The sequence below is a fragment of the Mesoplodon densirostris genome, chromosome 6 (assembly GCF_025265405.1).
Source record: "Mesoplodon densirostris isolate mMesDen1 chromosome 6, mMesDen1 primary haplotype, whole genome shotgun sequence".
Lineage (NCBI taxonomy): Eukaryota > Metazoa > Chordata > Mammalia > Artiodactyla > Ziphiidae > Mesoplodon > Mesoplodon densirostris.
The window spans coordinates 7787564-7815526 of NC_082666.1; the positions used below are offsets into that span (position 1 = coordinate 7787564).

A 27963-nucleotide genomic window follows, 5' to 3' on the forward strand; every position below is an offset into this window, starting at 1 on the left:
CCCCTGTGGGTAGTGTGGTGGCAGAACTGGAAGGCTGAAGACAGGCTCCCTAACCAGGGACTCTGGGATTACAAGGTGTTTCACCTCTTGAGCCTCAGTTTCCCCTTTAATAATGTAACCAGGTTCGGAAAGTACTACCTTCAAGTAAGATCTCATTTAATCTTCACAATGTCCCTAGGAGGTAGGTCTTGTTATCCCCAAATTATCCCATTATCCCAGATGAAGAAACTGAGGCCTAGCAAGGTCAAGTGCCTGCTGAAAATCATGTATCTGGTGAGTGGCCAGGATTTGACCCCGAGCCTGAACTCTGACCTGGCCTCTCCCAGCTGGACCCTACAGAAGTTGAAGGGCAGGAGTGGGGGCCCTCGCTGCTCAGGCCCTCTGGTTCCAAGTTCATGTTCATTAGCGGGGACCCCACCCTTCTTGTCAGGAGACCTTATGATGAATCATTAGTGAATGGGGCCCAGGCTGAGCTGGCTCTTTAGTTCCACTTCCCCATTTGGAAAGACCCTTAGAGACAAGATAACCAGACCAGCCCTATTATTGGCCAGCTGGAGAGACTGAGGCCAGGAGAAAGAGGGTGGAACCCAAGGTTGCACAGCATGTCTTTTTTTTTTTTGAATTTTATTTATTTTTATACAGCAGGTTCCTATTAGTTATCTATTTTATACATATTGCACAGCATGTCTTGGTGTTGGTTGTCTTAGTGAAAGGCCCTAGAACCCAGAGAAGCTGAGCACATCACACAGGGTCACACAGCATGGCTGACGCTGTCTCAGCTGGGCTGGGACGCAGCCGCTGGCCAGGAGCACACCCGGTGGGGAGGAAGCCCTGACTTCACCTGCACCTCTGTGTCCAGAGATACAAGAAGGCCAAGAAGCCCGGCCCCACCACCATGCCTATGAGCCAGTGTGTGATCTATGCCTGGGATGCCTCCACTGCCCTGTTTACCTCTGGCGCCACTGGGGTCCTCATCCCGGGATACAGAGGAGAGAGGAGGCGCAGTGGTGTTCAGACCAGTTTAATGTGGACGCTCAAGGCCTGGGCAGTGTAGGGAGCGTCCAGGAGTTGGGCAGGCAGGCAAGGTGGGTGGGTCGCTGGCCCACACCTGGCCAGCAGTGGGGAGGAAGCCCTGAGGAGGGGGTGCCGGGAGGTGGGGCGGGCCTAGGTACACCGAGGGAAGTACCAGAAGAGTGGCCTAGGCCGGCAGACACCACCCCTGCCCCGCCCCGGAAAATCTGTAGGCCAGCCCTTGAGAAGGTATCTAAGCCAGGTAGTGAGTGCTCAGGCCAGAGCCTGGCCAGGGGCTCCCAGAGCCTAGGGGCTGGCATCGCTGGGGGCCTCCCCGAGCTGCTGCTGGAACTCAAGGCGCGTCTGCCGGTTGGATTCAAGCAGCTCCTGGAGGCGGGCGTGGAGGTGGTCATTCTTCTCCTCCAGGTGGTCCAGACAGGAGTTGATCTGGTCCAACATGGAGTTGATGGCAGCGTATTCTGGGAGGAAGGGGAAAGAGAGTCAAGGTCCCATATCTCCTCAGGGATCAAAGGCACACCCCGCCCCCCCCCACCACTGTCCCCCAGCCTCTAAAGAGTTTTGGGCAAGTCCCTACTCCTTCCTGAGCCTCACTGTCACCAACTGGAAAATGGGTGGATATCAAAAGAGGAAAGGCTTTGGAGAAATATTTTAGTGTACCAGCTTTTTCTAGGGTTAGGTTGGTCACAGGGAGGTTAGCCAGACAGTGTCCTGCCTGGGAATTCCTGCCAGGTGCCAGGTCTCCTCTCTACTTCCTGCATCAGCTGCCTAGAGGCCAGAGCCCATGCTCCTGAGCCAGGCAATCAAGGCCTCTGTCCCCAGGCAGGCTCTACTCTCCAGCCCTTTCTGGCTCCCCCTGCCCTAGCTCCTAGCAGACTCCAAGGCCCTGCTCCCTTCTCTAGCCCCACCTCCCCTGCCTTTTCCTTTCCTCTCTCACACCTGCCTTTGCCCACCTCAGGCCCATTGAACATGCTGTGGCCTCTGCCTGGAATGTGCTGGGTCCTCCTTCTGTCTTCCTTCCCTCCTCTCCTCCTGGATGAGCCCCACTCATCCTTCAAGCGTCAGCATGGATGTTGCCACAGGGAGCCCTCCCATGCCCCAGCCTGATCGGGCCTCTATTCCTGATCCCCTTGCCCTCTCACACCTCCACGGCCCCCACCTCCGGCTCGGCTGCTGGGACTGTGTGCTAGTCTGTCTCCCCCACCAGACTACAGTGAGCGCTGTGTGAGAGGTGGAATGGTCTTGTGTTCACTGCTGTTTCTCCAGTGCCCTCGGTGTCACACAGTAAGCATCTGTTGAATGAATGAATGAAGCCTGACTTTCCAGGCTTTCTGCCTTTCCTTAACTGTCCCTGCCACCCAGAATGCCTCAGCCGCTCAAGGACCAGCTCCAAATGCCTCCTCTTCCAAGAATCCTTCCCTGGTCTCCACCAGAAACCATCACTCCCTCCTCCACAGACGCTCCTGACCTGCCTCTCTCAGCCACACAATGTCCCCTAGGACCCAAGGTCTGGGCCTGTGCCCACTGCGGGACCCAGTTCTGAGCCAGCCCATGACTCAGATACACTCAGCTGCCAGCCTGGGACAAAGGGGAAGCGGCTGGCGGTGTGTGGAAACGACCAGGGCTAGAGGAGAGTGTCTGGGATAAGGGTGCAAATGTGTCTGCATTCTGGGGGAAAGGTACCCATTGCCCAGAGCTGTCCTAACTCACAGAGGACATGGTCCTGGAAAGCCTCTGCTGGATCCTGGAGTCCAACTCCCTTGTGGTACAAATGGGGAAACCGAGGCCCAAGAAGGAAGAGACCTGCCTAGGGTCCTCCAGATGGTTGGTGGCAGAGCCAAGATTCAGACTTGGGGCGCAGGGGCACTTGGGTCTCAGTCCCACCTCTGCCCCATCCCAGCAAGTTACTACGCCTTTCTGGAAAAAGGGAATAAGAACTGGGTTATTGTGAAGATTCAAATACATATATCAAGAACTCAGGGTCTGGCCACAGCAAGCACTTAGTAGATGGTCGCGATTATCAACGTTTCACATTCCGGTCAAGAGACACAAGTGGGGAGAAAGATGGGGGAGGCAGCTCTCTCCGCCACTGGGGCTAGGCTTTGTCTGCGTCAAGTGTCACGGGTACCTCCCCGTTCCAAGTTTTTGCCCTCCATTGGGGACACCCTCCTCCCCAATGCCCTAAGTCCTGTGAATCTGCCAACTTCCACTCAGCGTGACTCCTGGGAGGCCCTTCTAGAAGCCCCCAGCACAGCTGCCAGCGTGATACCACACCTGGCCTTTGGTCACCAGCAGTGCCCCAGGCAAACCGGGCAGCCCACCACTTACCCCACTTACTCTACCTCTTTATTAAATGCAGACCTTGAGTGATGAAGTGTTCTAAAACTATTGTGGTGATGGTTGCACAACTCTGTGAATATCCTAAAACCCACTGAATCGTACAGTTTAAATGGGTAAATTGTACAGTGTGTGAATTATAGCTCAATAAAGCTGTTACCCAAAACAAAACCAAAAGCAGACTCCATACTTACCCCACATTTACTAAGTCCTGCCCTCTAAGCTAATAAACTAAATTTTATTACACTAAAGGGAATAATAACCACTTACAGAACACTTGCATGTTTGGAGCCTGCCATTTTCCATTCACTTTCTCGTTTAATCCTGATACATCTCAATGCGGGAGACATTACCATTATTGTTATTTTACAGATGGGGAAACTGAGGCTGCAGAGGGGAGAAGGGAGCTGATGGTTCTCTCTCCTTCCCCCCTACCCCCACCCCCTGCAGTGCTGTGTAGGCAACAGGCTTCTCTGTAAGCAAGTCACATTCGCCAGGGCTCCAGGCCACACCAGCAGAGGTGCCTGGGGTTGCTGACTCAGCAGGCCGGCACGCCCACCCTGATAGCCCCTCCTGCCAAGCCACGACGGTCCACTCCCGGCCCCGGCCCTTTAGGAGTCTCCATCTCCACAGGGGCTGAAAGAAGTGTCTGGAGCAAATCCCAATCCCAAAGGGCGAGTGACCTGAAGCGGCCTCAGTTTCCCCATCTGTAAAACGGGGCCTGTCGCCCACAGTTCTCGAAGGCTGCGGTTTCCAGGGACCCGCTCGCAGGTGCTCGTCCCAAACCCCCGGAGGGCACTTGCTGCTCCGGAACCACCCTGGGGCGGGGGGATGGGAGGGCTCTGCGGTTTCTTCCCGGTCCCTATCCCGGCCCCGATTCCCCTTCCCAGGAGGGCACCCCGGAGAAAGCAAAGTCGTTTCAGCAGCCCCCCTGGGTCACCTGCTTCCTCGAAGCCGTCGTCCTCGCCTTCCGCGCCCCCCTCCACCGGCATGCCCAGGTCCCCGTTGGGGCCCGACATTGTGGGCTCGGGAGCGGCAAGTGCAGCGCGACGACTGAACGCGGCGACGGTCGCGCTGACAACCGGCGCGGGGCGGAAGAAGGAAGCGGTGGATGGAACTCGAGGCCGGAAGGGCGGAACGCCGCGACGGAACGCGCCCAGTAGGCCGGGACCCCGCCCCCAAGGCGGAGCCCGGCGGCCAGAGCTCCGCCCTGCCCCGCCGCCAGAACCCCGTCCCCTCCCGTCCGCAAGACTCCGCCCCCACACTCGAGCCCCGCCCACACCCTGCTTCACAGTCGAGCTCCGCCCACTTCCGCCGGTCCCCGGGCCCGCCCCTCTCCCGGCGGCCGGGTTGGACCACCAAGGGATACCCCATGAGAATCTTAGGCGGCGGGGGCTCGGCCCTCAGGTCGAGCAACCCGGCACAAGGGCAGGGCAGCCTGGGACCCCCCACTCTGCCCCATCCTGCTGCTGGGGACCTGCGGGTAAGCTAGCCGGCGCCTCTGCATGGGCGAAATCTGAGACGAGTTGTTTCTAAGGCCCCCAATGTGTAGGGAAGATATCCGTTCACAGCCTACTTGAGAGTCACGGTCAGCAGAGTGCAGCTTGTGGCTGTCAGTCAAGGAAGGCTTCGGGATAGTCTGCCCAGCTGCCATCATACCCGACCCTTTTTACCAGCTGGGAAAGGGGGCCCTGCCCAAAGTTACCCAGCCGGAAAGTGTCGCTCCTGAGCTGGAACCAGACGTGTGATCTTGGTCAGGGATACAGCTGAATGAGGCCCATATCCAGGGGAGAGGGGCTCACTTACTGGGACTCCTGTAGCTGGGCCTCCTGGAGAAGGCCACATGGCTGCTGCAGCCTGGTGCTGGTCTCACACTGGTAGTTCCTGAGAGCAGGCCATCCCTGGGTGGCGGTCAGACCGAGCTATGTGCCCCGATGATGACAATGGGAAGGGATCCTCTCTGTCCCAGGAGCTGCCTTACCGTTTCACTGAGGAACGTGAACCACCACTGACTTGGATGACGGCAGCCCCACCTTCTCCTTGAAGCAGGTTGAGTGGAGGCAAGGCCTACGCTGAACCAGTGCAGGAAGAATTGCAGTGAAAACCCCTCACCCAGGTCAGCTGACCCTCCTTGACTATAATGGGTGGGTACCCTTCCTCCCATCCCCCCAGCTGCCCTCCTCCAGCCAGGCATCCACTTACTTCCCACCACCTGGGGCTACCACAGTATTTCTATTATTTCTTCCCACTACCTGGAACTGGACACATTGGCCAAATAAAGTTGAAATTTTCTGCCAAAAAAAATAAAAAATAAAAAGGTACTAGGCCTATGGATGGAACAGATGGCAGACAGCACCTGGGCCATTCCTGGAGAGGGGTGAGTCTTTGGCTTCAGGAGGGTGATAGGAGTGAGCCCGGGCGTAGCCAGGCGCTCTGATGGGTGGACACATGCATCAGGTATCCCCATGCAGGCTGCATGCATGAGCGCTCGCATCCAACTGCTATGTCTGTGTGGTGTGTATCTGTACGTGCCTCGGCATGTTTCTGAGAACCTGTATGTCTCTCTGAGGGTCTGTTGCCCGTCCCTGTGTGCCTGGGAGTCTTTGTGTTTCTCCCCTTGTCTGTGGGGTCCTGTGATCTCAGGTGTGATTTCATAACTGGGAGAAAACATGTGCCTGTGCTTTTCTTTGGGTGTTCTATGCTTGTAGGGATAAACGTGTTTGGATTGTGTCAGCATGTCCACATATGTGACCTGTGTTTCTGCCGTGTCTCTGCGCACTTGTGTGCTACACAGACACAGGTGTTTCTGCTTCCATCAGAGGACACAGGGCTCTTCTGTCTTAGTGAAATGTCAGGGCCTCAGGGAAGGCCTCTCACTGATCAGCCAAAGGCGGGTGCCCAGCCCTCCTTTCTCAGCCCTGCTCACACCTCTGCCAAGTGTTGACCCCGCACAGCTCCTCTCTTTCCCAAGGAGACAGCGCAGCCCCAGAGAGTACCCCCTCCCCGATCCTGGGGTGCCCGTCCCATTGTGGGGACCAGGCAGGGAGTCACTTAGCTTGTCCTGTTGAAAGTCAGACTCCACGGAGAGCTGGGCAGGGTCTGCAGGATGCTGCACAGCCCTCAGCAGGACCCCACCATAGCATTCAAGGAGTGGCCTTTCTCCTGGGCCTGAGCGTGTGCCTGGGGCCTGGGGCTAGCGGTGTGGGCAGAGGGAGGCAGGCGGGAGGAGAGGAGAGGAGAGCCCGGCCAAAGCCTCATCCCCCAAGTGGCTGAGTGAGGGCGGGAGGATGGAGAGCTGGGTGGCACAGGTGGTGAGGCCCCTACCTGGCTGGCCCCTTCTCTACTCCCAGAACCCAAAGTGAACCTGGACTCTGCCCACCCTACTCCTGTGGTCAAGGTCCACATAGCAGACCACAGGACAAAACAGCCACTACCCCAGCCAGCCCTGATGGGGGGAGGGCGTGTGCTTTGGTGCTACCCGGCCTCTGGCATCCCTGTTCACCTCTCACTCCTCATCTCACGAGCCCTGCCATCACTTCCTCTGCAAGCCCAGTGTGGAAGGCTGCATAACAGTCCCCAAAGATATCTGGGTCCTAGTCCTTGGAACCAGTGAATGGTACCTTATTTGGCAAAGGGGCCTTTGCAGACTTGATTACACTGAGACTTTGAGATAGAGAGATTATCCAGGATTATCACAGCTCCAGTATCTCCCCTTCCCCCAGCCAAGGGTGAAGGGGTAGGTGTGCAAGTCTGTGGGTGGAGAAGCCTGGGTTTCTTCAGAACCGCACCCTCTCTGACCTCTGACCTTGCAACGGAAGAAGAGGCCAGGGAGGGGGTTCCCGTGTGTGGTGCAGACAGGGAGGGGCTCCAGCTGCGGCCTGTGGGTGAACATGGGCTTGTTGGGCCCAGCCAAGCGGAGGGTACAGGTCTGCAGCCCTCGAGTCTCCTGGAATCTGAATTCCCGGCAGCGTATTCCCCTCCCTGCCGCCCCCGGCTCTGCCCGTAGTGGTCTGGAGGTCATCATAGAGGAGAGGTGTGGGTGAGGACGAGATGCTGAATGGGGTCAGCGTGGACACTGCCGCCCGCCAGTGGGAGCCAGAGAGTGAGCACTGGGCCGACAGGGGGCTGGGCGGGGCGGTCCCTTACGGGCAGGGGACCACCCCTGGCGACCCTCAAGCTGGGCATGCCTCTGCCCCACCCACTGTGCACCCCTCCTGCCCTGGCTGCTGTCTTCCAGCATCCACAGGAGTCCTGGTGAGTTGGGGGTGTCAGCACCTCAGCCCTCGCAGCCCCCATCCAGCTCCCCGGCCCTGGCTGGGCCTCTGCTGTGGCACCTACTGCAGGTGATCGAGTGTGGGAATGAGGTGTGGCCCCGTCAGTGTTTCTGTTGGGCCAGGCATCCCTCAAAGGCAGGGACAGGCCTGGGGGTGGGGTGGGGGCAGGTGGAGAGCTAGGAAGTGTCCAGCCAAAGCTGGCCATGGGTTCTGCGGCCACCATCACTTGCTGAGGACCAGCAAGTGGGGGGTCCAGGAGTGATGCTAATGTGAGCCCATCCTTTGCCTGTCCTCCTCCCAGGTGGCCCGGGGGTCAAGGAGCACAGATTGGGGACCGGGGCATGTGTTTATTTAGCCGGCAAGGTGGGGCTCCAGAGAGCAGCTGGTGGGCAGTGCCATGAGAAGGGTCTCTGGACTCTCCTGTCACTGGTGTCTGGGCTGGTGGGGACAGCTGGGCACCAAGCTGGGCAAAGGCTGACAGGAGGGCGATGGGAGCAGAGAGACGGGAGGCACCTGAGAGGGAGACGGGGAAGTAGAGATAACAGCAGTCCTGGGCGGGGGCAGAGGCAGGCCCGCACCCTGGCTCCCATCAGCCCCCTCCCCCAGCCATACTCACTGCACCCTCACTGGGCATCGATGCACTGGTCTGTGGGGGAGAGAGTCTGTCAGAATGGGCAGGTGTGTGTGTGTATGACCCCTGCCCACTGGGACCCCTGCACTGCCCCTGAGCACCCCAGACTCCAGCCTGGCCCAGCAAAGGCATATCTGGGGGTTCCCTTCAGGGCTGGGGGGCTGGGGCAGGGGATTGGGCGAAGGGCCTGAGGACGAGCAGACCTGGGGGACTCCCGTTCTCCAGAGGAGGCAGGTGAGGCCCGGCCACACATCTGCTTGGGCACCCAGGCCTCCTGCCTGTTTACCTGCTGACCCTGGCAACCCTTCAGCTTTGGGGAGCCTCTGGCTCCCTGAGTGGCCTAGCTGGAGCCCCCTGCCCAGTCCAGGCCACCTGAAGACAAGGGCACTTTTCAAGTCAGTGGTGAGCCGGCCTCAAGGCGAGGAGGAAAGTGGCCCCGGATGAGGGGGTGTGAGGAGGAAGTGGTCTAGGATGGTAGGGCCTGGGGTGTCGGGGAAGTGGCCTGGGGCAGGGAGACTGGGGAAATTTGGACCTGGGCCTGAAATTCTCCTCTGTCAGGGAGGAACCCTTGGGGCCCGGATCCCTGGGCGCCCCACGGATCCTTGGGTGGGGCAGGGTCTTCCTAAACCCAAAGTGGCTCCCAGGGGCTCCAGTGACTGCAGTAGAGTACCGAGCCCCTCCTCCCCCCCTTTCCCTGGTGGGGCAGCCTCAGGCCTGGGTCATCCCCACATCCCCTTTTCCTCTCCCCAGCTGGCCATTACCGACTGGAACAGGGAAGAGGATGTACTCATCGGTGAGGCCCAGGGATTTGGCGAAGTGGATGAAGTTCTCCTTCAGTTGAGGGGTCAGCTCCTTGGTCCTCCCTGTGGCCAGATGGCCAGCGAGTGGCCGGCAAACACTCCATAAATATTGTTGAATGCGTGAACAAGGCCTCTGATCCCTTCCTCATGGAGGGTCTGCAGAAGGACCTCCCTCCCTGGCCGCCCACAGGGACTGCGAGCTGACACTGAGAGAGGACCTGGGGGGCTGGGTTGGGATGGGCCTCTCCCCCGACAGTGTGACGCAGAGCCGGGTCCCCGAGGCGGTGGGGCAGACCCACCGTAGAGGGTGGTCTTGAAGTACTCCTGGTTCTTGTAATCCTTCTTGAAGTACACTATGGCAAACTGGTTGTAGTTGGTAGTCGCCACTCGCACGGTATAGCTCTGAACCCCGGGGAAGCCTGTGGGGAGGACGGCGAGGGGTCAGCCTGCCCAGGCTGGGAGGAGGGAGCCGTTCCTTTCTCCCCGGCCCATCTGCAGGGGCCTCTCCCACAGAACAGCATCTGTGTGGAGGGGCAGGGAGGTCTGTGCCCCTTCCTGGAGGACCCTGCCCCCCCAGAAGCCCAGCCCCAGGGCCCACCTCATTCAGGACTCACCCTTAATATTGCCCAGGGTGAACTGGCCAGGCCGGGAACTTGGGACAAAAGTTCTGATCCAGTGGTCACAGCGCTCGTCCCTGTGGGAGGGAGAGATGGGTGAGTGAGACCAGAGGGGACACAGGCTTGGACTCCTTGGGCTGGACGAGGTGGGGGCCAGGGCCGTAGCTGGAGGGGGTGGGATTCTGATGCCCCTGGCCTGGCCCAGCCCAAGACAGTCCATCCCCACCACAGCAGGTGGTCCCTACCCCACCCAGCTGAGATGGGCCTGGGTCTTCCCCTCTGAGCCTACCACTGTCTGTCACTGCCTGGTCTGCCCTGGGACATCTGACCCTGCTCAGACCCTCCCTCCAGCACCCACTGTCCTTTCCTCTTCAGGGCTGTCTCCCCTCGGTGGCCTTCCCTACACACTGTCCCCCTACACCCAACCCCAGGCATTTATCCCCTGCTCCTATCTACCCTCTGCTGCTTCCCTGTCTGTCACCTCTCCTGGGGGAGTCACCCTCCAAGGTTCCAGTCTGCTCCCTGCCAAGGACTCCTCTAGCTCCTGGGCCAACCCTGACCTGAGTCCCACCCTGTCTCCTGGTATTCCACAGCTGATCTCCCCAAACCCATCCTTCTTCTGCTTCTTGCTCCACAGATGCTCCAGCCTCAATCCCCCTGGGTGCCAGAGCCAGAAACTCATAGGGGCTGGGCGATCCTTGGCACCCTACCATTTCTCTCTCCGCCACCCCCAGAGGGACCCTGCTCAGACCCACTCCTCACCAGATCGCTTCTGTGCTGGTGCCTGAGGCCCCTGGCAGTGTGCTAGTGTCTGGGCACAGTTGCCCCCCTGCCAAGCCACTCAGCTGCTGCTCAGGACAGCTGTACGATGGCTGCTTCCTGAAGGAGTGCTTCTCTCTGACTCAGAGTCACCAGCCCCTGCTGTGGACGCCTCATGCCTCCTTCTGAGGCAGGTGGCTCGTTCAAGGCCCAGTTCCTGAGGCTACCTCCCTGTAAGCCCTTGATGAAGCCCTGGGGGGGGGGGGGTTCCAGGCTCTCTCTGTCTTGTTTTCTGAATGACTGTGTCCATCCCCAGCACCCTCTGTGTCTGCTCTGAAGTGACCAATAAATGCTGATCTAATGAAGGAAGAAATGAACAAATGTCTGAATCCGGGGCTGAGCAGAAGGATGAATGACTGTCTCTCACCTTCGGTCAGCCCTTGACTGTGACATCAGTCTGCTGCTAGACCCTCAAGCAGCCCCTCCAGTCTCCCCCACTTTCCCCAAGGAGGTGGCGGCTCTCACCTGAGCAGCGTGGAGGTGACATTGTAGCTGTGATCTTCTTTCAGCTCGTAGGTGGTGGCGAACATCTTAAACTTGCCTTGTTCTTCCTTCTTAAATGCATTCCCTGCCAAGCCTACGACGTACCACTTCCCCTGGAACTACAGGGGGCTGTAATAGGCAGAGCCCACAAACGAACCTAGGGCCCCCGCCACTGCAGGCCCTGAACCAGGGGCCCCCGTAACTAAGCAGCAGAGCCTGGGACTGGGCATTCAGTTCCTGCACTGATGAAGCCAGTGGGAGCTGGAGGCAGCCAGGCCAGGAGGGAGCCCTGAGGATGGCAGGGAGGGGGCGACCCTGGGCAGGGTGGCCAGCTGGCCTCCCTGTGCCTCAGTTTCCTCCTCATGCAGAGGAACTAAAGGTGTTCCCACCACGCATGGACTACAGCAGTTGTGGGAGACAGACTGGATCTAGGAAGGTCTGCCCAGGTGATCCTCTTGTCAGCAAGGTCGGGGTCGGTGTGGGACAATGGAGCGTGGCTTCCATCGGGGGAGCCAGGGCAGGCTAAGCTGAAGCCTGGGCGTCCTGCCTTTACCTGTTTGCTAGGACTCTTCACCTCTCTTCCCCTCTGCTTGCACTCTTCCCTCGGCACCCCCTGCAGCTCTCCCTCCAGGGCCCTTACCTGGTCAGGCTGGAAGTTGGGCTGTAGCGGGACCCTGAACAGAGGTGGGGCCGGGATCAGGTTGGGGGTGGAATCCTGGGCTTGGGTGTGCAGGGCCCCCAGCAGGCTGAGGCCCAGCCACAGGAGACCTAGGGGCATGGCTTCAGGGCTGAGCAGGCTGGCGTTCCCTACAGCAGCTGAGGGGGGAAGTGAGTGCGGAGGCTGCCTGGGCAACCCTATTTATGGTCCACCTGGCTCATGGCCCCTTCCAGGGTGGAGTGATTCATATTTTGCCAAATCCAGGAAGGGTGATGCAATTGCCAGCACTCCTGCTGAAACACCTGGCAAGATTTCTGCCCCTTTCCGCACTGGTCAGGATTGTGCAAGACCAGGGGCAGAAGGTAGGGAGGGCACATTGCCCAGATCTCTGCACGTCTGGCAGGCACGAGGGCTCCCTCCACTCTCTCTGGGCCCCTTCCCTTCATTCTGGTTGGCTCTGTATATGGTCGGTGGTCCCCGATCAGGACAAGCTGTCATCTCTGACTTTCAGGGGCCCCTGCTCAGCCCCAGCCCAGGGTGGGTATGTGTGGTGAGACCCCCTTCCCACATCCGAGGAACACAGACAATTGCTCACCCCGGCAGCCTGTGTGCTGTGGCCTGGTTCTCAGAAGGGACAGGGAAGGGTGGGGCAGCTGAGAGGGAACATTCCTGACCAGGAAGGACAGTGTGTGTGGTGTGTGCCCTGAGTTCTCGGAGCCCAGATCCTGGCCCTCCCGGGGGCCGCACACCAGGCCAGAGGCTGAAGGAAGAGCCCCTCCCCTCCTCCATGCCTTGGACCTTAGCCAACCCCTAAAGGACTTGGTCCCTGCTGTGGGCCCAGGGGATGAGACCCCAAGCTGGGCACTAGAGCCCCACGCGTGGACACTTGGCAAAGCAGAGAGCAGGTGTTGCGGTCCCAGCGCCATGCTGGTGGGGGGCAGCGCGGGGCATGCCTCTGTGCCGGGTGAGGGGCACTGGGGCCTGGGGCCTGAAGGTGGGCTGTCCACCCAGCTGCTCCGGACACCAAGTGCTTTGGGGCACAGGGAATGCAGGGACTTGGACTTGTCTTTGAGAGGTCCTTGAGGCCATCTACTGTCTCTGGCCACAGCCTAGGAGCCCAGTGCCCTGGGCCTGGGACCCCAGAATTGTCCCTGCCATGGCTGATCCCATCTTTGTCCTTGGAGGGATGTAGTTTTCTCACTGGGGGCCTGGCCGTCCTTGGGAGGCAATGGTGGGTCCCAGGCCCTGGGCAGTGTCTCCCAGATAGCTTACCACAAAGGCCAAGGCTGTCTGGATGCCTGATCTGTGATTGAACTGAGGATCCGCTGGCCTCGCATGAGACTGACGGGGACCTCACTGGCTCTGCCTGCCTGCTGCTTGGGAATCAGCTTCCCCAGCCTAGGCTCTGGGGTGCCGAGCCCTGAGGGGAGGGGCTTTGGAGGGGTCCTGAGCTGGTGGGGAGGACACATCCTACTGAGGCAGAGAGGCCCCCACAGGACCCCTGCCCTCTCAGGCCCTGACCTGCCGGCCTGTCCAGGTGATGAAAGCACAGGAAGTAGAGATGAGCAAAGCCTCTTCGGGGATGTTGCCACTGAAGGCCGTGCCCTCTGCAGGCACCCGTGGCCACCCCCACCCCACCCCTTTCATCCCTGCTCGCAGCCCCAGGGCCTCTACCCCTGCTATTCTCTTTGACCTTAAAAGGTACCCTCGAGTCTGTGGTGACTCCTAGACGTTGGGGAAACTCATGGATGGAGGCTCAAAGAATTTTAAGTAGAAGAGGGACAGTACCCTGGATCACCAAGGAGCCATTGCAGGGAATATTCTAGATTCTAAAAGTCAGGGTTGGGACTTCCCTGTTGGCACAGTGGTTAAGAATCCGCCTGCCAAGGCAGGGGACACGGGTTCGAGCCCTGGCCCGGGAACATCCCACATGCCGTGAAGCAACTAAGCCCGTGCGCCACAACTACTGAGCCTGCACTCTAGAGCCCGTGAGCCACAGCTACTAAGCCTGCGTGCCACAACCACTGAAGCCCGCACACCTAGAGCCCGTGCTCCACAGCATGAGAAGCCACCGCAATGAGAAGCCCGCGCACCGCAACAAAGAGTAGCCCCTGCTCGCTGCAACTAGAGAAAGCCCGCGCACAGCGAGACCCAACGCAGCCAAAAATAAATAAGTAAATAAGTAAATAATAAATAAAAACAAAACAAAATTTTCTGTTGTTTATAAGCCATGTAGCTTATGGTATTCTGTTACAACAGCCCAAAGGGACTGATTCAGCCACCTGCCCACACTGCTGGGTCTCCCAGTCGCGGGCCACCTCTTCCCCACCTCAGAGGTCTCCTGCCCAGACACACTCTGGGCCTTCTCTCCAGAGCCTGCTTTCCTAACAGTGAATTTCATAGTTTTAGTATCTTCTGCAGTCTAGACAGGCTGAGAATTTCCCAAATCATCAAATTGCTGTAACAAATGACCATTGAGAGTTCCTTGGTGGCCTAGAGGTTAGGATTCTGGGCTTTCACTGCTGCAGCCTGGGTTCAATCCCTGGTCGGGGAACTGAGATCCCACAAGCCACGCAGCACAGCCAAAAAACAAACAAACAAATGACCATTTGTTGGCTTAAAATAATACATTCTAAAGGCCAGAAGTCCAAAATCAGAAATTCACTGTGCCAAGATCAAGGTGTGGGCAGGCCGCATGCCCTCTGGAGCCTCCAGGGGACCATTCCTTGCCTCTTCCAGCTTCTGGTGGCTGCCAGCACTTGCCGGCTGGTGGCCCCACCACTCCAGTCTCTGCTTATCTTCACAACGCCTTCTCCTTTGTGCATAATCTCCCTCTGCCTCATCTTTTTTTAAATTTATTTATTTGGCTGCGTTGGGTCTTCGTTGCTGCACATGGGCTTTCTCTAGTTGCGGTGAGCTGGGGCTACTCTTCATTGTGGTGCGCAGGCTTCTCGTTGCAGTGGCTTCTCTTGTTGCAGAGCATGGACCCTAGGCGCGTGGGCTTCAGTAGTTGTGGCACGCGGGCTCAGCAGTTGTGGTGCATGGGCTCTAGAGCGCAGGCTCAGTAGTTGTGGCGCACGGGCTTAGTCGTTCAGTGGCATGTGGGATCTTCCCGGACCAGGGCTCGAACCTGTGCATTGGCAGGCGGATTCTTAATCACTAAGCCACCAGGGAAGCCCTCTGAAGTCCTTCTGACATACCGCTTTCATTGTAGTTTTCGAGCAATTTGTTATGACATATATAAATACCCATGGAGCCACCACCACAATCAAGACAGTGAACATATTCATCACCCCCCAAAAATCCCTCACGCCCCTTCCCTCCTGCTCCTCTTCATCACACACCCCCTACCCCACCCCCAGGCAACCCCCAGGCTGCTTTCTTCCCATAAATTAGTTTGCATTTTCTAGTTGTATATAAGTGGAACCAAATAGTACATATGCTTTATTGCCTGGCCTCTTTCATTCAGCACAATCATTTTGAGATTCATCTCTTCAGTAGGTTTTGGGTGGGATGAAGGGGCAGTGGGACATTTGGGTGGAACCCACTGGGGTGTTAGAGAGGGGCGAGTGCTGGGGTCAGGAGGAGTGGCAGAGCAGGGGCTGGGCAGCCATGGAGGGTGAAGAGGTTGGCAGGACTCTTGGGTTCTCCCTTGACGACGGAGGCAGGAGCAGAAAAGGAGAAAATGGTTAGGTGGGAAAGAGAGCCAATTGGGTGGTTATGCCAGGATGAGGGTGGGGTGCCTGGGGGACATCCCGGCTGACCCAGAGGCAGTTGTAAACCCAGGATAGGGTTGACCTGAAACCATAGGCTGGGCATTCACGACACAGATGGTAACAGAAACCAGGGGGGGAAGAGGTGGCCAAGGCCACGTATATGGGGCCTCACCAGTGGGTCCAAGAATGAACCCTGAAGAACCCAATTCTTAAGAGCCAGGGCTAGGGCTTCCCTGGTGGCGCAGTGGTTAAGAATCTGTCTGCCAATGCAGGGGACACGGGTTCGAGCCCTGGTCCGGGAAGATCCCACATGCTGCGGAGCAACTAAGCCCGTGTGCCACAACTACTGAGCCTGTGGTCTAGAGCCTGTGAGCCACAATTACTGAAGCCCGCAAGCCACAACTACTGAAGCCCACGCACCTAGAGCCCATGCTCTGGAACAAGAGAAGCCACTGCAATGAGTAGCCTGTGCACCGCAAGGAAGAGTAGCCCCTGCTTGCCACAACTAGAGAAAGCCCACATGCAGCAAAAATAAATAAATAAATACATTTATTTAAAAAAAAAAAAAAAAAAGAGGCAGGGCCGCAGAAGAGAGGGTGAAGGAAAACAAGGAGGGTGAGGTCACGGACTCACAGAGGGACATGTGTCCAAGAGACTGGCTAGTAGGGTCAGATACCAATGCGAGGTCACAGAAGCTACAGCCTGGAATGGGGCTCCTGCGCTGGCACGATCTGGGCTATGCCTGGACAGAGGCTCTGTCTTCTCTTCCGTGTGAGAACCCTGGGTCTTGGCCACCTGTCCCCAGATGTCCCACAGCAACAGGGAACAGCACAGCTATCCCTAGGGTTTGCTCAGACTCGGGCCTAGAGATCCATCCAGCTCAGCCACAGACAGAAGGTTCCTGGCTGGAATGAACTAAAGAGGCCGTATAGGGACCCAGGGCAGTGAGCACCGGCTGGCAGGCCAAGACACGTGGGCCTGCCCTTAGGTCCTGCCCAATCCTGGCCAGGAAGACAAAGTGAGAATTTGCCAAGTATTTTGGTGGAGGATTGGGTTATTGGGTTTCCTTCCTGTATTTGGCAAAGATGGAGCAAGCTGCCAGGTGGGCAAAAATAGGGGTCTCTAAAACACCCCGGCCTCACTAGCCTCCAGACTCTCCCCATTCATTTCCCCATTTAATCCTGACAGATTTCATTGCAGGAGACACTAACCATTATTCTTATTTTACAGATGGGGAAACTGAGGCTGCAGAAGGGGAGAAGGGAGCTGATGGTTCTCTCTCCTTCCCCCCTACCCCCACCCCCTGCAGTGCTGCTCTGTAAGCAAGTCACATTCGCCAGGGCTCCAGGCCACACCAGCAGAGGTGCCTGGGGTTGCTGACTCAGCAGGCCGGCACGCCCACCCTGATAGCCCCTCCTGCCAAGCCACGACGGTCCACTCCCGGCCCTGGCCCCTTAGGAGTCTCCATCTCCACAGGGGCTGAAAGAAGTGTCTGGAGCAAATCCCAATCCCAAAGGGCGAGTGACCTGAAGCGGCCTCAGTTTCCCCATCTGTAAAACGGGGCCTGTCGCCCACAGTTCTGCGGTTTCCAGGGACCCGCTCGCAGGTGCTCGTCCCAAACCCCCGGAGGGCGCTTGCTGCTCCGGAACCACCCTGGGGCGGGGGGATGGGAGGGCTCTGCGGTTCCTTCCCGGTCCCTATCCCGGCCCCGATTGCCCTTCCCAGGAGGTCACCTCCGAGAAAGCAGAAGTCGCCTCAGCAGCCCCCCTGGGTCACCTGCTTCCCCGAAGCCCTCGTCCTCGCCTTCCGGGCCCGCCTCCACCGGCATGCCCAGGTCCCCGTTAGGGCCCGACACTGTGGGCTTGGGCTCCGCAAGGGCAGCGCGAAGATGGGACACAGCGATTGTAGCACAGAAAGCCGGCGCGGGGCGGAAGGTGGAGGCGGTGGGTGGAACTCAGGACCAGCTGGGCTGAATGCCACAACTGAACGCGCCCGGGCCCCGCCCCCACCCGCTGTCAGACTCCGCCCCACGTCCCGCCCCACTCAGAGCCTGGTCCCAGTCGCAGCCCAGCTCTTGCACCTCATCCCGGGAGCGGAGCTTTGTGCCCGCCTGGCCTTCAGACTCCACCTTGCCCCGCCCACAATCTGTCCAGCCTTCAGATCCCCGTCCACTCCTCGAGCCCCACCCCTCTCCCGGCCGCCGGGAGGGGCCATCCCGGGGCTGCCCGCCGAGAAGCCTAGGTAGTTGAGCCTCGGGCCCTCAGTTTGGGCGAAGGAGCCCGACAGAGGGGCGGGAGGGCTTGGAATCCCCACTCCACCCTATCCTGCCGCTGGGGACCTGCGGGTCGGCGACTCGGCGCCTTCGGGTGGGCGAAATAAATCTGAGATACGTGTTTTCTAAGGCCCCCGCTGTGTGTATGGAAAATTTTATGGTTCGGGCCACAGAAGAAACGGTGCAGCAGTGCGGGAGGGCAGAAAAAGCCCGATTCGAGGACGCCCACCTACTGTGGGTCGGGCTGGGCGGTTTCTGCGGCTCTCATGGACACGATGCCGTGACGCTTTCCCTGATAGTCTGAAGGGTTCACTCTCTTTCGATTGGGTGCGTATTACGGATGACGCTGACGGCCACATGGCGAGCTACGTGGCCGAGTTCCTGCGTTCGTCTCCGGGTCACCACCGAGACCAGTTACATCTACACTTTAGAAGCCGGGGCATTTAGCAGACATCCCTTGGTGTGTTTCTTCGGCTCTGACGGATGTGTGGAACTGGGCTCCGAGTATTCACGCGCAGTCCTACGAGAGCTGGCCCTCCCCACTCGGCATCACTGTCACCCCTGGCAACCTGCGGGGCGCCGGAGACCTGCTCCTTTAAGAGGAGCCTAAGCCCGGGCCATCTTTGTTTCTCGCGCCCTCCCGCTGCGCCGGCGGAGCAAACATGGCCCACGCTGTGCGGGCGCTGTGGCCCAGCGGGCGCGCTCTGACCTGGAAGCTGGGCGGTCGCCCCGCGCTGGGACTCCCCGCGCAGAGCCGGGCCGGCTTAACCGGGGCGGCGGGAGGCCCAGGCCCCGGTGCCACCACCCGCACGGGGGGCCCACGGCTCCTGGGGGCGGCGGCGCTGGCCCTGGGAGGAGCCCTGGGGCTGTACCACACTGCACGGTGGCACCTGCGCGCCCAGAACCTCCGTGCCGACTTCTCAGCCGCGCAGGTAAGCCCGGGTCGGGCCAAGCCTTGGGTAGGGGCGCTCGGGTCAGCGCCGAACTTCGGGACTACTGGGAACCGGCGGTGTCAGGAATCGCCTCCTCCGTCCGCTCTTGACCTTGGACCAGTGACTTGGTTTTAAGCCCTCGAGCCCTCAGCTTCCTCATCTGTGAAATGGGGCGCTACTGATGCCTGCTGACTAGAATTCTCGTTGTTTCAAAGTCGTTTTTCTAACATGTTCTAAGACTTTTTGATGGAAAGATTTGGAGATCACTGAAAAGGGAAAGCCTCTTGTACAGTGGGTGGCTTTACAAACATTTTATCGCGTCCCTCCCACTGTCTCCAAATCCCGAGGTTGTGTATTTATTAGTACTGTTATTAGTATTTTTACGGAACTGATAACCCTTAGACTCCAGGCCCTGAGACACGGAGGAACAAGGGTATGTCCCCCAAGCCGGGTGGTGGCCCAGCTGCCCTTGCGATGCTTTGTACACAGCACCAGCACCCCTCCACGCACACACCCACACCCACAGGCGCCCCTTTCCTGAACCCATGGGAACAGGAACGGTAGATGGGGAGTGGAATTCTGTGTCTCCCTGCCCGCCCACCTCCATGGCCCAGCCTCGGTCTCTCATCTCTGAACAATGGGGGAGCGGTACTGCAGCTGTGGCTTTCGAACATGAATATGCTGTAAGCCCACGTGAGGCTCTCCTGCCCTGTGCAGGCCAATGGCCCAGATATAACGCTCCCCTCTGGTAGATTTGAGGTAGAGCCCGCTCGGAAACACTGGGCTCTGCCTTCACACTCCTTGAAGGGGTCGGGGTGGGCGCTCCCAAGTTGAAACAGTTGCATCCGGGGAGGCACACCTGGCGGTGTCTGAAGTTCCCTTGGGACAGAAGGGAGAGGAGAGATGTCTGTTTAGCGTGGGACAGAGATGAGAAGATTCCTCCTACACAGAACAGACTTTCTACCTGGGGAGCCCACTGGATGGGCGCTTGGCTGTCCACTGCAGGAGCCTGCTCCGCACCTCCCTTCACCTCCCTTTCTCCCTGTCACCCATCCCCCATCTCCTGACGTTCTCAGATCATCCTAGAAAACTCTCCTGGGAAACTTTTGCTTGGGGGTGGGGCCTGGACCTGGGGGCGGGGCCTGGGCACCAGGCCTCAGAAGCGCCCCCCTCTGCTCCTCATCCAGCTCTCCCTGTCCAGCCGCCTGCAGCTGACTCTGTACCAGTACAAAACGTGTCCCTTCTGCAGCAAGGTCCGTGCCTTCCTCGACTTCCACGCCCTGCCCTACCAGGTGGTGGAGGTGAACCCTGTGCGCAGGGCCGAGATCAAGTTCTCCTCCTACAGGAAGGTGCCCATCCTGTTGGCCCAGGAAGGAGACAGCTTGGTGAGCCTTGGGGAGCTCCCCCCCTGCCCCATTGTCCAGGCTTGTCCTGGAATACCCCTGAGTTGGGCCCTGCTCTGCAGCCCTGGAAGGAACTTGGGCTCTCCGGGCCTCGGCTGAGGATTATGAACCCGTGAGTCCAAGGGAGACAGAGGACCACAGAGCTTAACAACATGGGTTCTGAAGTCAGGGTGGTCTGGGTTCAAGGTGGGGCTCACTGGCTCTCACTGGCTGTGTGACTTGGGGCCAGTCACTTAGCCCCTCTGGGTTTGCTTCATTAATCAACAGAGAACCATACTCTCCAGGGTGTAGGGCTTGGTTCCTAGTACGTAGCTTCTGAGTCTTCCCGGCCCCTCAGTGCCCAGGAGGCCAAGCGGGTGAGTGGGCAGGGCTCAGATCCTGGGTCCTCCCCACATTCTTCTCCCCATTAGCCACACTTGGGTCTCCCTTACTCAGGACAGGCTTCCCTGAGGGCAGGGAGTGGTCCTGGGGGAAGGGAAAGCTCAGTGGCCATCGATTTTAGGGGTGAACCTCCAGGGACAGACAGACAATGCCCAGGTTCTACCCGACCAGCTTCTGCAGAGTGCTTGGGTGTCAGGATTAGGAGCCCCTGGTGATCCTGCCAGTGGCCAGTCAACCAGTACCCCCCCCCCGCCCCCCACAATCTTGATCTAAACCATCCTCTTCTCCAGCGACAACTGAACGACTCCTCTGTCATCATCAGTGCCCTCAAGACCTACCTGGTGTCAGGGTAAGGAGCCCCTGAGGCCCAGGCTGGCACTGCATCTCATCCCATCTCCTATCTCAGGGAGGCCTCCCCTAGGTTCCTGCATGGGAGTGGGGTGGAGCTGCTGCTTAGATTTCCAGAATGGGCCATGGGCATCAGTCTGAGACTCGCCCTTCTTCCGCGCATCTCCCTCTGTTGGGGAAGTGCTTCTGGTATCTGCCCCAAGTCCCTCTTGCTGCAGGACCTCCTGTGTCACCCACAAGAGGGTGGGAAAGCTTTGGTGGGTCAGTCCTGGGGCTGGATCAGGCTGGGGTAGATATTCATCCCGAGGAGGTGAGGGCTTAGTCTCCTGGAGGAAGAGGGAGTCAGGGTGAGGCTCTGGCTATCTCCCAAAGGCAGCCCCTCGAAGACATCATCACCTACTATCCACCCATGAAGGCTGTGAACGACCAGGGCAAGGAGGTGACCGAATTCTGCAACAAGTACTGGCTTATGCTGGATGAGAAGGAGGCCCAGCGGATGTATGGTGGGAAGGAGGCCAGGACGTGAGTGGGGCCGGGGCCGGCCCTGGGGATGTGGGGAGGGGCCGGTCTCCCCCAGAGGGAAGCAGGCTGCGCGAGATACCGTGAGCGGGGAGCAGCATGGGAGACCACGAGGGCTGGGGCTGAGCCCCGGGCGTGACTGCCTCTCCTTGAGGACCTCCTGCTCCTGTCCGTACGCTGGGCTGTGTAGATAGTGCATCTGCTCCCCCGCCTCCCGGGCCCTGGCTCAGGGAGCCCACCTGGCCCGCCTTCTGTCCCCCCTTGCCCGCAGGGAGGAGATGAAGTGGCGGCAGTGGGCGGACGACTGGCTGGTGCACCTCATCTCCCCCAACGTGTACCGCACGCCGACCGAAGCCTTGGCCTCCTTTGACTACATTGTCAAGGAGGGCAATTTCGGGACCGTGGAGGGCGCCATGGCCAAGTACATGGGCGCGGCCGCCATGTACCTCATCAGCAAGCGGCTCAAGAGCAGGTGACAGTGCACACGTGTGTGCGTGTGCGCGCATGCACTCATGGGTGCATGCACCTGGGGGCCTGCCATCCCCAAGTCCCCAGCATTAGCCAAGCTGAGACTCAAACCCAGAACCCCTGATTGCCTCCCCCAACCCAGGGGAAGCAGGGCTGGCCTGGGAGTCCAGAGCTGGGTCCCTGCCTTGTATCTTCCTCTGTTTCCCTCTCCATGGTTGGGTCTCTTGTCCCGCTCCATCCCCCGAAGTAGCCTTGGCCTCCGGGCCTTCTCACTCTCCCCACCTGTGCCAGGTTTCGGAGTTCCCCTGATGGACTTCCCCCATTCCTACCTAGGCACCACCTCCAGGATGACGTGCGTGAGGATCTCTACGAGGCTGCCAACAAGTGGGTGGCAGCTGTGGGCAAAGACCGGCCCTTCATGGGGGGCCAGAAGCCGAACCTGGCTGATCTGGTGAGTGTGGTGGTGTCAGAGGGTGCACAGACCAAAGGGTCTGTCCTTGGGGTGGGGGAGACCCAGGCAGGCAATACCTTCATCTCACAGCTCCTCCATCCCAGAGGCATCTGCCTCCACTGGTTGTCAAGGGCTTAAGGAAAACCAGTGCTCCAGGCTTCTGCCCAGCAAAATTCCTGGGACAGTGTCTTGTTGGCCTGACTTCAATGCCAATCCTTGAAGCAGTCCTACAGCCAGGGTAGAATATATTGATTGCAAGGCTCTGGTCTTGGAGCGAGTGGTGGGGTCCCCTCTTCCCGAATCCTACAGCCAAACCACACACTTCATTCAAAGCCCTGCGTGCAAAATTGGCCCGTTAGTGGGTCATGGGGCTCCCAGAAAGGGGAGGTCATGGGCCCAGGGCACACAGCGGGCAGAGAGCGGGGCAGGCGTGGACACCCCCTCTGTACCTGCTCCCACTCCCCCAGGCAGTGTACGGTGTGCTGCGTGTGATGGAGGGTCTGGAGGCCTTCGACGACCTGATGCGTCACACTCACATCCAGCCCTGGTACCTGCGGGTGGAGAAGGCCATCGCTGAGGCTCCCCAGTGAACTGAGCATCCCTGCCGGGAGGTGGGAGGGAACAATGGAAGACACTGGCTGTGGGGGACCAGGGCCGCTGGGCCAGCACCTGCTGATTCTGTGATAACAGTGCAGCAGGGGACAGGATCATTCGACCTCTTGCCCACCCCACCCTAACTGCCCCCTTGCTTCTAACACTGGACATCTCCTGGAGCCCTGGGGCGCTGGGGGACAAAGCCCAGGCTCAGTTTCCATTCACAAATGTACCCCCGCCCCCCGGGGCATGGAAGGCTACGTCCCCTCACCAGCTGGACCCCCTCCCGGGCCTCCCTGCTCTTTAGCCTTCTCTGGGGCTCTCAAGGCTGCCCTGTTTACGGCCCATGGGTGGGAATCAGGTTGGGCTCCTGCCCTGGGCAAGGGAAGTAGGGACCGTCCGGTTTGGGGAGGCCCCATCCCTGGCTCCCCCTGGTTCCTGCTCTTCCCAGGTGTCCCCAGGACTGTGTGTCATGTTCACAATAAAGAAAAGGTTTTCTGCTCCCCGCGTGGCGGCACCATAGTGGAGGTCCGCAGCCAGTAAATACCGTTTGTCCAGTGCTTACTAAGTGTCAGACCTGAGTGAAAGGCTCAGTGGGCTTTGTGTCCCATAACCCCTGGGACACAGCCATGGGATGTGCAGCAGGGAGGTGCAGAGATAGCCCAGGGTGCAAGTCCAGTTCTCCCCACTGACTGTGGGGCTGGGCACCCCTCTCGGCCCGAGTCTCCTCATCTGTCAGATGGGCACAATGGTGGTCCCCACCTCAAGGGGAAGTTGTGAGGGCTTGATGACAGGTTACAGGTCAAGTGTGCAGCAGGGTGCCTGGCGCAGCAGGGGCCGGGGTTGTTCCAGTCCTGCTCTGGAGACCAGGAGACGAGGGTCCAGAGGACACAGTGCCTTCCAGGGGCCCCTCTGGCAGCACACAGCTACCCAGGGCTTCAAATCCCAGGCCTGGCACTTCACGGTGGTGGTGGTGGGGGACGCTGGGACAGGGGTCTATAGAGAGAAGCAGCTCTGGGAACGAGGCAAGGCTGTGGGGTCCCTGTTCCCCTAGTTTCAGCAGATGAGGGGCACACTGGTCTGCCGAGGTGGCCCTGCAGAGGCCCAACAGGCAGCCAGTGAGCTGAATTCTACCTCCCGGGCCCTCCCTATTGTACAGTGACTGGGCAACCCTCTCAGAGCCTCTCAGGAGAGTTTAAATTTTTTCTTTGTTAATTTTTTTTTAAAATTTATTTTATCTTTATTTTTGGCTGCGTTGGGTCTTCGTTGCTGTGCGCGAGCTTTTCTCTAGTTGCGGCAAGCGGGGACCACTCTTTGTTGTGATGCGCAGGCTTCTCATTGCGGTGGCTTCTCTTGTTGCAGAGCATGGACTCTAGACCCGCGGGGTTCAGTAGTTGTGGCACGCGGGCTCAGTAGTTGTGGCTCGTGGGCTCTAGAGCGCAGGCTCAGTAGTTGTGGCGTATGGGCTTAGTTGTTCCACGGCATGTGGGATCTTCCCGGACCAGGGCTCAAACCCGTGTCCCCTGCATTGGCAGGCGGATTCTTTTTTTTTTTTTTTTTTAAATAGATTTATTTATTTTATTATTTATTTATTTATTTATTTAGGCTGCATTGGGTCTTTTGTTGCTGCGCACAGGCTTTCTCTAGTTGCGGTGAGCGGGGGTTACTCTTCGTTGCGGTGCGCAGGCTTCTCCTTGCAGTGGCTTCTCTTGTTGCGGAGCACGGGCTCTAGGCACGCAGGCTTCAGTAGTTGTGGCATGTGGTCTCAGTAGTTGTGGCTCACGGACTCTAGAGCACAGGCTCAGTAGTTGTGGCACACGGGCTTAGTTGCTCCGTGGCATGTGGGATCTTCCCGGACCAGGGCTTGAACCCGTGTCCCCTGCATTGGCAGGCGGATTCTCAACCACTGCACCACCAGGGAAGCCCTGTTAGTTTTTTTTAAAACATAAAAACAATTCATGGTCTTTGGGGACTTCCCTGGCAGTCCAGTGGTTAAGACTCCGTGCTCCTAATGCAGGGGGCACGGGTTCGATTCCTGGTCGGGGAACTAAGATCTCACAAGTTGCAAGGCGTGGCCAAAAAAAAAAAAAAAAAAATTCATGGTTTTTGTATTAGCAAACATTCAAATAAGGTAGAAGCAACAAGCACTCTGAAGGCAGACAGTGTCATTTTGGGAGCAGTGGCCTCGGCTTCTGCAGGGCTGTCTGCCACCTGCTTGTTTTTGTTCCCATGGCAAGCATCTGTCCTTGTCACCGTGTCACACTGGCTGGGTCTTCATGGCTGCAGAGTGCTCCTTCCTCTGGGAGGAATGAGAGAAGCTGAGGCCTGAGGCCACACCAGTCTGTGGGATGAGGAGCCGTGGAAGCTGCCTCCATGGGGCCAACAGGTGTTGAGGTCTCCCGAGTCACCACTGTGTCCAGGATGCAGTTCCCCCTTCACTGATCAGCCTTTAAGTCCCAAGGCGCCTTTGCTCCAGGGACCTGTGATGGCCTGTGGACTCCAGAGTCTCCCTCAGCAGGGCAGGAACTAGGCCAAGAGCGCCTCGGGGCTGCATCCCTGCCCCCCTCCCCACTTTGCCTGCTCTTCACAGACAGCCTTTTCCTTGTCACCCCCCGGGGTTACTTGGTGCTTTTCCAGCTGCTCAAGGAGGCCGACTCGCCTTTCTCTGTCTCAATCCCAAATTCCCCAAAGGGAGCATTTGATGTGACCTGCTTGGGATGAGGCGTCCACCTTCAGTCCATGGCCCCGTGGCCCGGGGAGGGTCTCACATCCCACAGCCCCACCCTGTGCTCCCTGCCCTTTGTGCTGCTGCTAAATCCAGTGATCATGTCTCCCAGCCTCGGCTTCCTCTTGAGGCCTGGTCTGGCTAAGGAGGCACCAGGGGCAGGCCAGACCCCAGCTACTCATCACCACCCCTCTCCTTGTTTTCACAGAGATGTTTTCTTCTGTCTTTGCATTTCTCAGAGGAGGATATGGTTGATGGCAGAGCCATGCCGGGGATAGGGGCCTGACTGTTGACTGGGGCTTTATCCCTGGGGCTGTGGCAGGCAGAGAGGAGCCTGCCCACACCCTCTTCACCCACCTCCACTAAATGGTCACCTTGATGAAAAGTCACCTTGATGAAAAGGACTGTGCTAACTAGACCCATTCCCTGTGACGGGCTGGAGAATGGCCAGTCAACGCAAGGCCACCACGGGGCACTGAGTCCTGCTTCTGTCATGGAGTATTTCCCCCAGAGGTGACAACCTTGCCTCAGTTACCTTTTCCGATAACCAGCAGAGGGCGGTAGAGGATGCAAAAGCCCTGTAGGGGACGGCAACAAGACCTGGTGCTGCCACCTTGTGGCCAATTCTGGGATCGCACCTTCGGGCCATCTTCATTTTCCAGGGACTCTATTTGCTCATCTGTAAAATGGGTTTAGCCTGCAACGTGCTGAAGATGGGTAGGTAGGAAAAGTCACACCTTTCAGGGGAAAAGGCCGCACGCTAGGAACCCTTGCCGCATCTTGGTAATGCTTAGGTCATGGCTTGTGCCTGTGGGCATTGGTAGCAGCAGAAGGCCTGAGGTGGGAACTCTGCAGTTGTTTGCTGTGACCTTGGGCAAGCCCCATCCTTGCCCATCCATGGGCACACTCTCGGAGGTCAGTTACCCTTCATGGGGGTGTTGAACTCAGGGATGGGAAGGTTGCACACAGTCGATGTGCATTGTTGGTGTGGGAGGGGTGGTTCCTGCAGCCGGTGGGGTCTGCTGTCTCTTCCCAGAACACACTCCCTGCTGTTCCCTGCTGGGCTCCTGGAGTTCACGGCCAAGTGCTCCAGGAAGTAAGAAGGGAGGAGAGTCGTGAGAATGGCGAGACCCCTCCTCCCTGGGAGTCAGGGCGGGCTCCCTCGGGAGAGCAAGCCGCAGCAGGAGCTTTAAGGATTCGGATTCTGGTTCACTTTTTTTGTTAGATTATTAAATTTAAAATTTTCATTTTGATTATGCAAGTAATTGTTCATTGTGCGTAAATAGAGCTTGCGGATAAGCAAAAAGATGATACCAATTATTCACAGACCCATCACTGAGATTTAAAAATTTAAATATCAAAAATTTAAAAAGTTTTGGGACTTCCCTGGCAGTCCAGTGGTTAAGACGCCACGCTCTCAATGGAGGGGGCACAGGTTCGATCCCTGGTCGGGGAACTAAGATCCCACAAGCTGCGCGGCGGCGCAGCCAAAAAAAAAATTTTTTTGGGGGGGGAGAATAGCCTTCTAGTTATTTTTTATGTAGTCTGCATATAGTGTGTATGTGTGTGTATATATATATATATATATATATATATACACATAAAATATTTTATATTTATATATATAACATTTTATGTACAGTTTTTTTTATTTTATTTTTTTATATTTTATTTATTTATTTATTTATTTATGGCTGTGTTGGGTCTTTGTTTCTGCGCAAGGGCTTTCTCTAGTTGTGGCAATCGGGGGCCACTCTTCATCGCAATGCGCGGGCCTCTCACTATCGCGGCCTCTCTTGTTGCGGAGCACAGGCTCCAGACGCGCAGGCTCAGTAATTGTGGCTCACGGGCCCAGTTGCTCCGCGGCATGTGGGATCTTCCCAGACCAGGGCTCGAACCCGTGTCCCCTGCATTGGCAGGCAGACTCTCAACCACTGCGCCACCAGGGAAGCCCCATGTACAGTATTTATATCTAACAGTTAAATGGGGCCTATTTTGTGGCAAGCACCATTTGAAGCACTTTACACATATTACCTCATTTAATCCTTTCAACATCCCTATGAGGTAAGTACATATATTCCCATTTTACAGATGAGGAAGCTGAGGCATCAGAAAGGTTAAGTGAATTGCCTGGTGTCACACAGTAAATGGCACAGGCAGGATTTGAACCCAGATCTCCTGGCTCCAGAGTCGATGATCTTAATCACACTGTCACATTACTTCTCTCTCTCTAGATACATATTTTTTAAAATGAAAATTCAGATCACACAGTAGCTCCTGAATCACATTCCAGATCAGTAACTGTTCTCCCTCACCATTTCTAATGACTGTTCCACAGTATGCCATGCTCCACTGGATGACTCTTCCCTAATTCTTTTAACCAGTCCAATGGGAAGGATGTGGACGGGCAGAAGTGTCTAATGGGGAACAGGCCTGGTAGTGGGGGGACGGTGTGGTGTGGGCTAAATAATGGCCCCCTAATATATCCAGGTCCTAATCCCTGGAG

General features: G+C 57.9%; 3 protein-coding genes and 1 long non-coding RNA gene across 9 annotated transcripts; 2 read left to right on the plus strand and 2 right to left on the minus strand.

The window, feature by feature from the left end:
* Nucleotides 1-1005: 1005 nt before the first annotated feature.
* On the minus strand, nucleotides 1006-4501 carry BBLN (bublin coiled coil protein). Its single transcript, XM_060102317.1, has 2 exons — nucleotides 4307-4501; nucleotides 1006-1490 (listed from the first exon to the last, which is right to left on the minus strand). The coding sequence occupies exons 1-2, from the start codon at nucleotides 4383-4385 to the stop codon at nucleotides 1318-1320; spliced, it is 252 nt and encodes an 83-aa protein (XP_059958300.1). The 5' UTR covers nucleotides 4386-4501; the 3' UTR covers nucleotides 1006-1317.
* A 193-nt stretch (nucleotides 4502-4694) lies between these two features.
* LOC132492189 (uncharacterized) lies at nucleotides 4695-10750 on the plus strand. Of its 2 annotated transcripts, none has more exons than XR_009532787.1 (3): nucleotides 4695-4849; nucleotides 5336-5510; nucleotides 9022-10750. It is a non-coding gene; the product is annotated as an uncharacterized LOC132492189 (long non-coding RNA). The 2 variants fall into 2 exon arrangements; XR_009532786.1 differs by having other exon boundaries at nucleotides 5336-5482.
* Nucleotides 7968-17318, minus strand: LCN2 (lipocalin 2). Of its 3 annotated transcripts, none has more exons than XM_060101501.1 (8): nucleotides 17141-17318; nucleotides 11631-11806; nucleotides 10973-11109; nucleotides 9686-9765; nucleotides 9371-9490; nucleotides 9033-9134; nucleotides 8257-8286; nucleotides 7968-8153 (listed from the first exon to the last, which is right to left on the minus strand). In XM_060101501.1, the coding sequence occupies exons 1-7, from the start codon at nucleotides 17190-17192 to the stop codon at nucleotides 8264-8266; spliced, it is 690 nt and encodes a 229-aa protein (XP_059957484.1). In that variant the 5' UTR covers nucleotides 17193-17318; the 3' UTR covers nucleotides 7968-8153; nucleotides 8257-8263. The 3 variants fall into 3 exon arrangements, with proteins under 3 accessions (XP_059957484.1, XP_059957486.1, XP_059957485.1); XM_060101503.1 differs by having other exon boundaries at nucleotides 11631-11664; nucleotides 17098-17318; XM_060101502.1 differs by lacking the exon at nucleotides 17141-17318 and adding an exon at nucleotides 17098-17119.
* A 300-nt stretch (nucleotides 17319-17618) lies between these two features.
* Nucleotides 17619-26015, plus strand: PTGES2 (prostaglandin E synthase 2). Of its 3 annotated transcripts, none has more exons than XM_060101592.1 (7): nucleotides 17619-18568; nucleotides 19756-19953; nucleotides 20643-20701; nucleotides 21073-21222; nucleotides 21491-21691; nucleotides 22021-22138; nucleotides 25666-26015. In XM_060101592.1, the coding sequence occupies exons 1-7, from the start codon at nucleotides 18299-18301 to the stop codon at nucleotides 25741-25743; spliced, it is 1074 nt and encodes a 357-aa protein (XP_059957575.1). In that variant the 5' UTR covers nucleotides 17619-18298; the 3' UTR covers nucleotides 25744-26015. The 3 variants fall into 3 exon arrangements, with proteins under 3 accessions (XP_059957575.1, XP_059957574.1, XP_059957576.1); XM_060101591.1 differs by lacking the exon at nucleotides 25666-26015 and adding an exon at nucleotides 22606-23276; XM_060101593.1 differs by lacking the exon at nucleotides 25666-26015 and adding an exon at nucleotides 22606-23276 and having other exon boundaries at nucleotides 18247-18568; nucleotides 21077-21222.
* Nucleotides 26016-27963: the final 1948 nt, after the last annotated feature.

What these genes read in the sequence shown, in the direction of transcription:
- BBLN (XM_060102317.1), bottom strand. Translation starts at nt 4,385, where the DNA reads ATGTCGGGCCCCAACGGGGACCTGGGCATGCCGGTGGAGGGGGGCGCG. An exon ending in CGACGGCTTCGAGGAAGCAG is followed by an intron (nt 1,491 to 4,306) that starts GTGACCCAGGGG and finishes CCTTCCTCCCAG; the next exon opens with AATACGCTGCCATCAACTCC.
- LCN2 (XM_060101501.1), bottom strand. Translation starts at nt 17,192, where the DNA reads ATGCCGGTGGAGGCGGGCCCGGAAGGCGAGGACGAGGGCTTCGGGGAA. An exon ending in CCAACTTCCAGCCTGACCAG is followed by an intron (nt 11,110 to 11,630) that starts GTAAGGGCCCTG and finishes AGCCCCCTGTAG; the next exon opens with TTCCAGGGGAAGTGGTACGT. An exon ending in CACCCTGGGCAATATTAAGG is followed by an intron (nt 9,491 to 9,685) that starts GTGAGTCCTGAA and finishes TCCTCCCCACAG; the next exon opens with GCTTCCCCGGGGTTCAGAGC.
- PTGES2 (XM_060101591.1), top strand. Translation starts at nt 18,299, where the DNA reads ATGGCCCACGCTGTGCGGGCGCTGTGGCCCAGCGGGCGCGCTCTGACC. An exon ending in AGCAAGCGGCTCAAGAGCAG is followed by an intron (nt 21,692 to 22,020) that starts GTGACAGTGCAC and finishes ATTCCTACCTAG; the next exon opens with GCACCACCTCCAGGATGACG. An exon ending in AGCCGAACCTGGCTGATCTG is followed by an intron (nt 22,139 to 22,605) that starts GTGAGTGTGGTG and finishes CCACTCCCCCAG; the next exon opens with GCAGTGTACGGTGTGCTGCG.